The 13,951-nt window shown below is 39.6% G+C and overlaps 1 protein-coding gene across 2 annotated transcripts in view; it reads right to left on the bottom strand.

The window, feature by feature from the left end:
- Positions 1 to 11,319: 11,319 nt before the first annotated feature.
- Positions 11,320 to 13,951, bottom strand: part of KCNMB2 (potassium calcium-activated channel subfamily M regulatory beta subunit 2) — a 238,157-nt gene continuing 235,525 nt past the window's right edge. For both annotated transcript variants that reach the window (XM_045037252.1, XM_003991892.5), the window contains one exon: positions 11,320 to 13,123. In XM_045037252.1, the coding sequence (XP_044893187.1) occupies positions 12,839 to 13,123 (285 nt within the window). In that variant the 3' untranslated portion in view covers positions 11,320 to 12,838. The remainder of the gene's footprint in view (positions 13,124 to 13,951) is intronic.

The raw sequence follows: 13,951 nt of genomic DNA on the forward strand, positions 1-13,951 counted from the left end.
TAGAAATATACTTTTGGAGCTAGGAGAGTGTCTTATAGCCACTATGGAAGCGGTGTGGAGGTTCCTCAAAAAATTAGAAAATAGAACTACTATATAATCCAGCAATCTCACTTCTGGGGATGTATGCAAAGAAAATGAAATGATGATCTCCAGGAGAGATATGCATTCCCATGTCCACTGCAACATTATTTACAATGGCCAAGATATTGACACAACTTAAGTATCTATTGATGAATGGATAAAGATATATGTATATGTGTGTACACATATACATAGGTGTCTATAGATATAGGTATGTATATACATATAGGTATATTCATTTAACCATGAGAAAGGAAGAAATACTGACATTTGTGACAACATGGTTGGCCCTTGAGGGCATCATGCTAGATCAGACAAATCAGAGAAAGACAAATACTGTATAACATCACTTAGATGTGGATTCTAAAAATGCCAATCTCATAGAGACAGGGAGTAGAATGGTGGTTTCCAGGGGCTGGCGGGGGAGAGTGGGGGCAGTAGAGAGATATTGGTCAAAGTCTACAAACTTCCAGTTATAAGATAAATAAGTTCTGGAGATCTAATGTACAGCATGTTGACTATAGTTAACAATATTGTATTATATCGTTGACAGTTGCTAAGAGAGTAGATCTTAAATATTCTTATCACACAGAAAATGGTAATTATGTGAGGTACTGAAGGCATTAACTAACCCTACTATGGTAATCTTTTCTCCCTGTCTACATGTTGAACGCCTTACATTTACACAACGTTATAGGTCAGTTATATCTCAATAGAGCTGGAAAAAAAGAATTGTGTATTGGTAACCCAGGAAGCTTGCCTCTCAGATGGATATCTCTTGGGTAGGATGTCTGTGAAGCCACAGTTCTTCACTGTCTCTCAGAATTTCCCCGTGGGATGACACGTCAGCCACCCGCAGAGGGAGCTGGCTTGAGAACATGGTCTCTATTGGGGCGATCTCTCTTCCCTTTTGCACTTTGCTTACTCCCCTATTGGTATTTTCGAGCCTCCAAATAAACTGCTGGCACTTGAATCCTTGTCTCAGGGTCTGCTTCTGGGTGAACCTGAGCCAAGACAAGTAACACACACAGGGTAGAGACAGGATTTGAACCCAGGCTCTTAAAGCCTGAGTCTATGCTTTTACCACTGACAAGAGGAGGCAGGTTGGGCAGAGAGCAGGGGTAAAGACACAGAGGCTTGAGAAAGTCTGGTGGATTTGAAGAAATGGTTCAGTATGGCTAGAACAGAACATCTAGGGGGCTAGGATGTGGCTGGCTGGAGCGGGGGTGGGGGGGGAATGAAGCCGGAAATGTAGCCTGGGGTGAATTCATGGTCAGGTTAAGGCATTTGAGCTCTATTACGAGGGCAACAGGAAGTCATTACACAGTTCTCTTCAGAGTGTGATATGGTCAGATAGCCTTTGCAGAAGTTCCTTTTGGTGGAAAGAATGAATTGGGGTGAGAGGCAGTGGGGAGACTGGAGAGAAGAAGACTGGTTTGGAGCTGTAGCTACTGGCAGAGCAACAGTGTGGATAGAAAAGAAGGAGGTGACCTGACAGGTGCTTCGAGAACAGGGTCAATGCAACTTGGTGACGAGTCTGGTTGTGGGCACGTGGGGACAGTGAGAAGTATTGGGTGGGTGGTAGGGAGAACTGGGGCATGTGTGAGCTATGTGTGTTTGTATCAATTTAGAAAGGGGACCATTTCAACCAGACGTATTGGGTTGTAGGTAGCTGGAGGCTACTCAGGTGGAGATTCCCAGAAGCTGATAAAGATAGAGCTCTGAGATTTCAGAAAAAGCCCATAACTAGACATACAAATTTTGAAATATTAATTGATATTTGAAGATCTTTTTTTTTATTTTTAAAAATTTTTTTAACGTTTATTTATTTTTTGGGACAGAGAGAGACAGAGCATGAACGGGGGAGGGTCAGAGAGAGGGAGACACAGAATCTGAAACAGGCTCCAGGCTCTGAGCTGTCAGCCCAGAGCCCGACGCGGGGCTCGAACTCACGGACCGAGAGATCGTGACCTGAGCCGAAGTCGGTCGCCCAACCGACTGAGCCACCCAGGCGCCCCGATATTTGAAGATCTTAATGCGCTACGCATGGACGGAGTTCCTTGGGAAAAGGGAAAAAGGGCTATGCAAATGATCTCACTTGCTCTTCATAATAACCATCTGAGATAGGGAGGAAAGATGATTTTCACCATCATCTTGTAAGGGACAAAATCAGGATATAGAGAGAGGTAAGGTGGCTTCTCCCTTAGCTGGAAAGGGGGAAGAGTTGAGGCAAAAAATAGATCTACTGGCTCCATATCCAGTGCTCCTCCCATCATACTGCACTGTCCCTCCCAAAATACATCTGCCTGCCTATATTGAGTGATAGAGGCTCTCTCCAGAAAAGTTTTTTTTTTTTTTAAAGAAGGTATCATTTCTTTCCTCATGTTATATATGTCTCTCATATATTGTAGACATCTGGCATATGTCTAATCATGATGTATAATATTCTTTTATGCATTTTTGCTTATTTGCTGGTAATTTGACAGACATTTAACATAATGGTTGGATACACGCATCAATGACACGAATCCCATTTTTCAAGGCAATGCTTGCAGGTGCATTCTTGGAGGCTCAGCTTATCTTGGTCGTTTTTCTCAGTCCATTCATCCCTGCATCAGCTGTCACCATGGTCGTCTTCCCTTTTCATTATTTCTGGCCATGTGCAAACTAACTCTATAGAATTAAGTTTTAGGCTGTAATAATTCACATTTATTCAGTGGACATCCTAAATGCCCACAATAAATCTTCCTGAGGTTTTTCTCTTCCTCCTTTCATGCTGTGGGGAAAGCACTCTCCAAACAGTACAGTAAGTCATGTCAGGGAAAGACCCTGACACAGAGCCCCTCTGAATACAGAGAACACAACCAACCCTTTTTTTTTTTTTTTGCCAAGACTTTAAAAAACCTACTTCCTTTTCTTATTTGCCAGGGAGATGATACTGAGATTTGGAAAATGTTGCAGGAGAGGTTTTATATGTAACAAATTGTGACATGTTTTATTACAGGATTTGTGTCATATTTTATCTGCTTGGGGAAAAAAACCCTGACAATGTCACATATATATAAGAGAGTCAAGCCCTTGTAATGTCCCTGGGGCAGCCGCAGTTTGAACTGAGTCGAACCGGCTGAAGGAGCAGCTCACGTACACAGAGAGCAGGAGGGGGCTTGTCATGTTCTTGCTGTGGTTGGCAGTCCGCTTTCCCACCTCTCTGAGCATATGCTAAGTGACGGTGGGGAAAAATGATCGCAGATGATGGCAGGACACCCTCGGTTGTGTTTTCTCAGCTTTCTTCCGTTTTAACCAATTGCCAGTCAATTTTACTGATTTTGTTTTAGGCAGAAAAACATCACCATCCTGATCTTTCTCTTTGATCATGAGAATTTGCTAAGTTTGTTTTAATTGTGCTAGAAATCAAGTTATGACTTACTTGTGAGAAGGGACAGTTTGTAGAACTTCTGTCCCCTATTCACTCCCCTCTTTCCCCCTTTAAAATGCCTAGAACACAGCCACTACATGCTAATGACTGGCTTAGGAAGCAGATGTGCCCTGACTGATAAAAAACTTGAATAAAGCTACTTTTTTTCCGAATGGTATGTGTCTGTGTGCATGTGCACATGTATAGATTTTTTAAAGTACTGTGGCCCCTTTCCCACCACCCCAGACCTCCTGATTATCCAAAGTATTTTTGTGAGGGCAGAAAGTATTCCTCCTATAGCCATCCTTTCCTTTTGGGAGAATAAAAATTGTTTCCAGTGTGAGGATATTTAGCCATATATTGGATCATTTTCTTCTTACTCTTCCCAGTTTGCTGGAAATCAGAGACAGAAAGTAGGGGATAAACAACATTTTCATCGCTGAGTTGAGAGCTTATGTTTATGTTCTCACTCTCAGTGGAAAACAAGTGCCCTGTAATCCTGTGCATAAAAATGTCAACGTACTCAGATAAGGTGTGTGGTTAATCAGAGCCAGTTTCTTGACTCTTTTCTTGCAAGAAACAAGAACTTGGATCCAGTGTCTGGCCCTCTTGAATGGATCCTTGGTGTTAACGACTCTGGTTCAAGTGTATATATTCACGTTCTCCTCCTCCTCTGTGTCTCTCCCTGTACCCTTGTTTCTTTTACAGGTGGCTCTCTGGAGCCCCTCAACTCAGATGCTTGTTTTCTCAGCATCTTGTGCTTCTATTTTGAAAAATGTTTCTGGGATTTCATGCACTGTCTAGATGAGGTTTGATGCAGGGACTGAATCCCTTTTCTTACCCCTTTGTGGGTAGTGGCAGTGAACAGAAATCCTCTTCATAGGTTTCTCCTCCAGAGAAACTGGGGAGCATGTGATACAATATCTCAAGTCAATCTCTTGACTCCCCATCCACATTTCTCTGTTGATAGGGGTGCTTTCAAGTCTCCCAGAACTGACCTTAGTTATGAGATTTTGTTTGGTGGTGCTAAGGCTGGAGTCAGTCCTAGAAAAAAATTGTAGAATCGATGAAGCTCATTTTAATAATATTTGTACTGCATCCATCTTTTTACCTTTGCCTCCAAACTCTCTGTGCTCAGTACTAAAAATAATAATAAGCTTTGACTTTTATTATGTATTACTATGAAGTGATTGCTGTCATTCCACAAGTGTTTACCATATGCTAGACATTTTGCTAAGCATTTTCATATATTATCTCATTTAATCTTATGACTTGGATATTATTATTCCCATTTCCCAGATGAAGAAATTGATGCATGAGTGAGTTAAGTATACTTCCCTGCGTCTCACAGCTAGTGTGTAGCAGAACCAAGATTCAAACTTGGGTTTGAATGATGCCAAGGCCTGTGTGCTAATCGCTTGTTTAAACTACCTTCCCCTTCTTGGGCATTATTTCATTTTATAGGTTTAAGATTCTAGTTGTCTCCCATCAGAATTTAACTGTTACGTTTTCCTGCAGCCCTGCTCTTTGGTTTCTGGCATGATGGTTCTAGGGTACTGAGGACATATTGGCAGAGAGAGACAGCATTGCCTTATGGTCATCTGCAAGTTTGCTGTCAGGTCACCAGAATCTATAGTAAAAGGAACAGATCTCTAATGGTGGCTTTTCAGGTATATTGTCATTTGGAAAGATCTTCCTGTACAGAGAAGTCTACTTAATTTGCATACTTTTTATTAATAATTCACTTATTCATTTATTGATTTAACTAGCATTTGTTGAGCCCCTTCTATGGGCCAGGAATTGTGTTAGACCAGATGATAAGAATTTAACAAAAAACAAAGATAAATAAAATAAATCCATGCCTTCCAGAATCTTGTAGGAGTACTAGAGAAATAAAGCAAGACAATAATGTGGGTGATAAGTGTTTCCATAGGGGGTGCCATGGGGTGTTATGGAAGCGTAGAAGGCAGGCACCTAGCCTGGGCCTGGGGAGCTCAGGAACGACCAACTGGTGTGGATGAAGTTTGAACTCAATCTTGGAGAATGAGTGTAAGTTAGCCAGGTGGCTAGAAGGGAGGTTGGTGAAGGGAGTCTCAGGCAGAGAAAAGTGTAAACACAAAGGCCCAGAGGTGAGAAAGAATTTGGAAGACTGGGGATGGCCACTGATCCCATGGCTGAAGAGTAGGGGATATGGGGGTGATGATGGGAAGGGGATCTGAAGGGCCAGTTCACTCCATGATCCAAGTCCTTGGCAACAGCAGTTTCTGGGGTATAAGTCTTCCTAAGTAAAGGCAGAACACTGGGCTGGGCTACAGTCTGTTGAATGCAAAGCACTTCCTAGCAGGCCTCCAAGTCTGCAGATGCCAAAGTTACTCTGGGCTCCACTTACTGCTTTCCATACAATAGAAGTTTTCCCAGTGGCTGCTATTCAGGGATCACAGGCTACACTGATATCACAGGTAAAGTGAATGGCTGGCTGGCTGGCTGGCTTTAACTGCTCTTCTGAAGGGCCTCTTTAAGGTTCCAGTTCTCCATGGTTTTTTTTTTTTTTTTTTTTTTTTAGTCTTTTTTTTTTGAATTGAGTTTAATGGTAAATGTTCAGTTTCTGAGGCTACTCAACTATTAAAATGCTTCGTTCTTAAAGCAGAGAGAGTTGCTGATTTCTACTATTAGACAATTTGGACACGTGGCTTTTCAAACATACCAAGCAGAATCTTCTAAATAGACTTGGATGCTTGCCAGGCTAACTTGAAGGCTGTTAGTATTTAAAGAGTTATTTATTCAGCCAGACAGGATAGCATTTTTAAAGAAAAGGAGGACTGGAAAGCCTCTTTGAAATGTTAGCTTCAAAACTGGTGTTAGCTCAAACCCAGTTTGTTGTGAGAGGCCTCAGCTGGTGGAGCTGGGCTTGGCTCCCGAGATTTCTGTTGATGGATGCCAGAGCTGTAGTTAGAACACTTTCTTTTTCTAGGAAAGCTGAAATTTCTCAGCTGATTATGACTTTCTAGAGATGGATCTAACTGTACTATTGGCACCAAATTGTGTATTTGCCACAACAGTTGAACGGAAGGGATATCTTTTATATACAATATGAGTCCCCGGGCTTAAACTCTGTACTTTATTCCCAGTATTGCTAGATGTTAGCTACAGCAGCTGATACACATACTGCTAATTGTTCAGTTAGATACACATACTGCTAATTGTTCCAAAAGGATACTTCTGTCGTGTCAAGGATGATGCAGGGGTGGCCTGCTGTGTTTCCTCACCACTGGAAGGAGCTAACTGTCAGGGTTTGCAGCTGCCTCACTGACTGCTAGAGTTTTAATGCACCAAATAAAAGGACTGAGCTTTGGTGACTGTCCAGCTGGAGGAAGCTGATGAGTTTGGACAGACCTAAGTTGAAAGTGTTATATGGATGTGTAGATGCTGAGGTCACCATGGCATCGCAGATGGTAGGTAAGGTTGTGGATGCTTCTTGTTGCTATCTCTGTGATAAGATCTCTCACTGTATGGTCCAAGAAGGAATCATTTTCTGAAATGTGATGATGTGTGAAAAAGTTAATGGGTAGAAGGAACCCAGGCTTTCCTCTCTTCATATGCTCCTTAAATGAATTTATTCCAAAATAAGCAGCAAATGGGACAACTGAATCTGTGCTAGTCCAAATAGGTATTTATCAGTCCAAAGAATCCAAGGCCCTTAAGAAACACACAGAGAAATTCTTCAGTATTGGATGAATAGCAATAGTTTTTTTAATTCGATTTTCGAATTCCCACTCTCCTTTCCCTGTGGCGTATCATCCTCTCCCTTTTAAGTTAATTTGTTTCCTATCTTCCCTCTTCTTGCCCTATCAGTTGTTTCTAAGGGAACCTTGTGTCCTTTGCTGAAACCAAAGTATCCCCGCATCTCTCATTGAATGAAAATCAGAAATTTCTTTTTCTTTTAAATTTTATTAATAACTGGGGGAGTGATAGAAAAATTGCAAAGTAAATTCTGAGTACTAGTTCTTTTTTACTCTTTCAGTCCCATGAGTTTTTCTCATGTCTGCAGTGCTCTTTCTCCTTCACCCAAAATCTCTGTTGGCAGAAGCACTTGGTCCAGGTTGCCGGTAGTGGATATCTGTTGTTTTTGCTTGCCTGGCACCCCTTCTTCTCTTCTTTCCACATGTCCATTTTCCTTCGGGAGTTACTTGATCCCACCCAGTGGGCTGCTCCGTAGTGACTGGGGTGGGTCAGTAGTGGCCAAGTGATACAGAGAGAGCTGGCAGTTTGGAGGACTGAGCGGAGTTCTGGCTTAGTCTCCTCCTGCAGTTTTAGACATGAGGAATTTTGTCACCATGGGGCCATCTTTGCTGGTGTATGAAGATTAAGAACACAACCAACGGAAAAAAAAGAGCTAGGAGAAAGAGAGAGAGAGAGAGAGAGAGAGAAACAGAGAGATACAGGTAGAGGGAGGGAGGGAGGGAGAGAGAGCGAGAGAGAGAGAGGGAGATGGAGAGACAGAGATATTTTTATGAAGGGAAGTTGTGATTTCTACCCAAAGCAATTTCTGGTACTGCTAACAGTGCTAATAGGGGATGAAATTGTGTAGACGACCTTGAGCCTTCTCCATGTCCTGATATCACACTATGTTGGTAACAAGTCACATTACAACTTGCAAGGGCTTGGGGATTACATTTGTTTTGGAAGAAGCTGGCTAAAGAACAGTTCTGGAAGCCCTAATTAGGTGATTATATTGAGAGAACAACTTTTCTTCCTACCTAAATGAAGCAGTTAATTCATAAAGTCACTGCTGGAGTTCACAGATTGACATTTCCTTCCAGTTCCTTGGCCTTGCACTGGAGAATGGTACTTTAGCCAAGGCGAATCCATGGCATAATTATAGTAGTGTCTTGTTAGGAACATATCTATGCTCCTAAGCAATCTGGTTACTTAGATAACTTAGTCTGGTGTCAGAGTTGAATAAGAACATAATGTAGAATTTCAGACAGTGAAATTACTTGAGAGATGGTGCAGGATTAAAATTCACATGGGCATCAGAGGGTTAAGCTAGCTCATCAATTCATTTATGAATGTGTAGGTTCTAATAGGTATATTATTAACCTTTTAGAGTTGATGTCATTTATAAATTTTCATTTATGTCATAATCCTGGCTGAATGTGTGATTTTCCATGGTTTTGTATTCTAAACAAATGAAAATTGCTCTTTCCCCAATCCCTCCTCCATTTTTTAATAAAATCGCACTAATAGGGTAAGTTAGTGACACAGGAGTACTGATCTGATTTTGTGTGAATTTAGTGGGTAGATATTATAGGGAGGCAGATTTCAAACTGGTATCAGGAAAACTTTCCAGCATTGTCTTATTAATTGGTAAGCTATCCCACTGCTGGCGGGATTCAAGTAGTAACTATCCCTATCACTAGATGATCCCTGCTAAGGATGTTGTAGAAGGGATTTAGGCATTGCTGTGAGTTCTGGGCAAAACGACATTTTTGAGCTATTCTAGCTCTAAGAGACTATGTACTACTAGTGGTTATATGATTAAAACTATTAATACTACTTCTACATTTTGCTATTAATAGTAATAATTGCCACTTGGTAAGCATCTATTATATGCTATATACAGTGCTAGGCATTTTACATATATACCCCAGGTCAACCTCATATGAACCCTCTGTAGATACTATGCTCACAGATGTGGATTAGAGACCTAACTGTTCTCTCTCTCTCTCTACTTTTTCATATACGTTGTCTTGACCCCTTCTGGTTAATTACAAACTCATTCTTAGGAGAGAAGGCAGTGTTGTATACTTGTATTATTCCTTACAGTTGCTGCCATTATGGAAAGGTGGAACAGATTCACCTAAAAAGTTGTCTGCTTAGTTCTGTTGTGCACATCACCCTGACAGGTTCTTCAGGAGAGTCCTGAAACTTTGTTCCTTGAGTCAAACTTCTCACATGGTACATACATTGGAGTGGTTACCGCAGAACTGTGAGGTTGTTCTTACTGAATGTTTTACATAGAGAAAGGGAAAAAAGTAGAAGTTGGGAAGAAGAGGAACAATGTCCAACCTTTAATCACCTCCTTTTCCTCATCAGGACAAAAATTCCCTTGCTTGCTGGAGCATTGTTTGCTTCGGTATTTTGGCAGGGGAGGGGAGGAAATTTAATTGTGCTTGTGAATGACAAATCATCGCTTTAAAATTATTGTTTTAACTCACTTGCATCAATTGCCTATATTATTTTGCTGTCCTAACAGATCTCTCTGTTAATGTCAATGGAATGATTACAGTGTCAAGATGTTTTACCCACTGAAATGTGATGTTTATGGCTTGACATACTGAAAATAATATTTGTTATATAAATGCCACGCATAATCACTTTTTTTTGGTTATTTACAGCAATGAGAAAAGAGTAATGTGCTGGAACCCTAAATGTCACGTGGCCTATATAAGAGGTATTTTATGATTGCCTACACCATCATTATGATCAGTCAGCACTTCATCAGTGGCTTTCTGTAGAAAGCCATATTTTTTATTATGGCTATTTGCATGCAATCATTGGTATATTTACCATTTTCTGGGTTTTAATATAATTACAACTCAGGGAATTTGAAATCAATAAAGTTTTAGATGGGATATGCCAATTGGCTAATGAAAGTGATTTGGAAGCATAGGTATTCTGTAAGGGATATCATCTTTGTTGAATAATGTGGAGACTCAGAGCTCTGCTTCTGGGAGGTGTAAATAAAGTTTTGGGCCCTAAAGAAGGGACATGTGGCTTATAGGGAATATTATCAGGGAGGCCATTTTTAATCCATGGACAAATATGTGTAGGTTCTATTTGAGGATCAGTTCTGTGCTATGAAGGTTGGAGAATGGTATTCATCCTTCCTTCCATACACCTAGGATGAAATGTTAATGTTAAAAGGGGACTCAGTGATCAGCTGGTCACACATTCTAATCGTATAATTAAAGAAGTCAAGAGACTAATTGAGAAGCCTGAAGTCATCTAGTCACCATGTCTTGAAAGACATCTTTGCCTTCCAGCTCAGTGGTCTTCTTTACCTTTTACCCCTATAATCCTTTCCCAACTTTAGCATTCCTCAGTGTTATCAACAATACTCCAAAGCCATGGAAATGGGGGAGAAGGTACAGGCTGGGTATTTTCTCAGCTCTCTGCCATTTGAGTATCTGTGTAACCTTCGGGAAGTTACTTAACATCTCTAAGCCTCAACATTCTCTTCTATAGAATGGGAAAATAATAATGCTCCCTCCAATAGGATTGTAATAAAGATTAAATTAGCTAACCCATGCAAAGCATTTAAGACATTATTATTATTCCCAGTTCATTCTCCTTTAATAATGAGCATTTAATTGTGGATACATTTAAATTACTTGAAGGGGCCGTTGTTTTACTGGAACTTAGAGGGCACTAGTTAACTTCTTTTTGGTGTCTTTATTTTGAGATTTATTCATTCTTCTCTGAAACATTAGTTGGGAATTTTTAATTACAAGTCCGAAAAAAAAAAAAAAATAAAAGTCATCTTTGGATTACTTGAAGGGAAGCTCAAGAAATATTGAAGATGATAAATTTTCAGCTCCACGATTTTTCTATCATCTTCAGAATTATGTTTTTAGAGTAAGAGTCGAATTTTCCATCATATTTTCCAAATATTCATAATATTGCTTGAAAGTTGTATGCATTTGGATGTCAAAGGGACTTTCTTTATAATCTCTTTAAACGCTGTAAATGTAGTGAATCATAGGTTTTTGGACCGCCATGGGCTTGTCAGCTTAGAACAGAACGCAAGAGGTATTCAAATCTTGCTGATGTCATGGATTTTTGTTTAAATTTTAATTACACATTTGAAGTCCTGATTATACCCTAAGGATTTATGTGCTTATGGAAAGTCAAACTATGAATTACAGTATTACAGGATATTTTCCACTTCATCAGATTAGTTTCACTATTCATTCCACAAATATGTTTTGTAAAATTTTCCAATTTGTAGAAAACTTTGATACTACATTACAAAAGGGTACTTAAATATAGATGAGAAAGATAGATGTGTGTCTTTCCCTTTTGATATTGATGTTAAATAAAAGATGGAATGTTTTTGTTTAAAATCAATCCCTCATTCCACCCCACCCCCCTCAACACAATAAGTAAATGGCATTGTGAACAAAGTCTTCCTTTAGAGCTGTTATTCATTTAAAGTGTGTGTTAGGAAAAAAGTCTACTCTGTGTATAAAATCTAGCAAAAAATAAGAGAATTGTAAATAGAAAAATAAAACATGTAGAGGAGACAAATATTCTGTGCACATAGTTTTAAAATCCCAATGGGGAACACTTGTCAGAAAGAGAGACTACATACTCGTTAAGTTAAACATAAATTCCCAAAGAGTAACATTGCAATATGTTAATTTGCCACAGTAGATTTACCCACTGAAATCAGTCTACCAGTCTTGGCCAGCAAGTAGGATCTTAATTTTACCATCTAACAGTTGACTTGAAATAGAATAAAGATTTTCACATAAATAACTTAGTGACATAGACTTTCCTGGATTGCAGTGGTGCACCTACTCCACATTCAGTCAATTCACAGGTAATGAAACTCTTTGTAAGTGTTATCTCCTCACACAGTAGCAGGGTCTTAAATGGAAAAGGGCTCTGTTCATTTTCTATTTAAATCACAGGAAGAGATTATAGAATCAGTTGATGAAAACAGCTTATTTTTGGAAATCAGTTAAAAAATCTGAAGTTATGAATAGAAAATAATAAAAGAGAAATAACTGTCTGGGTTTTCTCCCTTCTTTACAGTGATATGGTAGAAATATAAGGAAAATGCTTAACATCCTTTAGTTAGGAAATCTGGTCCCTTCACTTGCTACAGGGCTCAGTTTTGAGTAAGAAAAGAAAGAACATTTTTGGCTGCAGCTTTAGTAAACAATGAATGACGAAAAATATTGCAGAAATGTCTTCAAGAGATCTGACAATTGAGAACACAGACCTTATCGCGTTGATATTGTCTACATTCCTCCACAAAGCTTGGCAAACGAATAACTGAGCCCTGTTTTGGCGGAACGAGAGAAGGAAGTACTAGTTCCAGCATCAAAACAAGATAATGAAAACAACCAACCAACACAAAACAGTTATTTCTTCTCCTGAATAATAAAGACATCATGTTTGCATATAGAACAGCTTTTGCATTATTGCTCTACATATAAGAATATATTAAGGAACTCATAACAGACTGCACATTACAAACTTAAGGTTCTTTGGTGAAGAATGAAAGAAAACAGTATTTGAGCTTTAAAGAAAATGATCTCATCCCTTTTGCTTTTATCTATTGATCCGTTGGATCCTCTCACAGAGCAGGGAGAGGTACTGTGTGAGTTTCACCATGGCTACAATCACCACGCCCCCAGCCATCATACATGTTGGCCAGAACAGTGAATGGAACAGCACGTTGGAACTGTAGAGTTTGGTGAGGATGACGCTCTTCTGGTTTCCTTCTGGGTCGGAATAGCAGGAGAAGTGTTGATACTTCCTGAAGTTTTCCATGACAACATTCACCAGGGACATGGATTCTTCAAAATTTTTTCCACACTTAGGTATATAGGAGCACTGTGGAAAAGGAGATAAACTGTCACCAGAAGATACTTGCTTTGTGTATTTATGTATGTCTGGTTCTAGGAGGGGATGGGAGGGGTCAGCTTAATGAGCTGTGAAATAATCATGATGGTTTTTCTTTTCGTATTCAAACCAGTGCCTCCAGAAACCCTAAGATCTCACACAGTAATGAAGACAATGTTTTTAGGTATCTGACCCAGATGGACCTAGATAGTTCACCCATATATAGTTTGATTATTGATTAGAATTGGATGACTCCAATGGATTCTTTTTACCGTAGCATGGTGAGTTTTAATTATTTCCTACTGAACACACTTTTCCATGGAATCAGAATGTCAATTTCTGTCTTTTGTCTATCCATGGCTGTCCATATAATATCAAAAGCTACCAGTTCTCTCAGGGAAAGTAGTTTATTCTCTTTTTGCTTGGCTTACTTTATTCAGCCAAGTCACCTTGGTCACCTTGCTATAGTAGCCAAGGAAATAGCTATACCTCTGGTGAGTTGCTGAAAAAGAATCCTGGAAAGGGTAGAGAAACTGACTAGTTAAAGAGCCGTGATGAATTGTTCATGCTCAGTGAGCATGATAGCATGACAAAGCAACTTTTTCCATAAGCCAGGGAAAAATAAAACAGAACCAAATGAGTTTATTCTTCAAGCAGCGCTCATCTGAAAATTTACACTATATTTCCTTTGAACTTTTCCCCTCTCTTATCTTTACTGTTGTATCTCTTCTACATGTCTCTCCTTTCTTCCTACATACTTATATTCTTGGATTGCTTTCTTTGTGTCTCTTTTTCTTCCCTGCCTTGCCCCAACTCCTC

Source organism: Felis catus, chromosome C2 (genome assembly GCF_018350175.1).
Source record: "Felis catus isolate Fca126 chromosome C2, F.catus_Fca126_mat1.0, whole genome shotgun sequence".
NCBI classification, from domain to species: Eukaryota; Metazoa; Chordata; class Mammalia; order Carnivora; family Felidae; genus Felis; species Felis catus.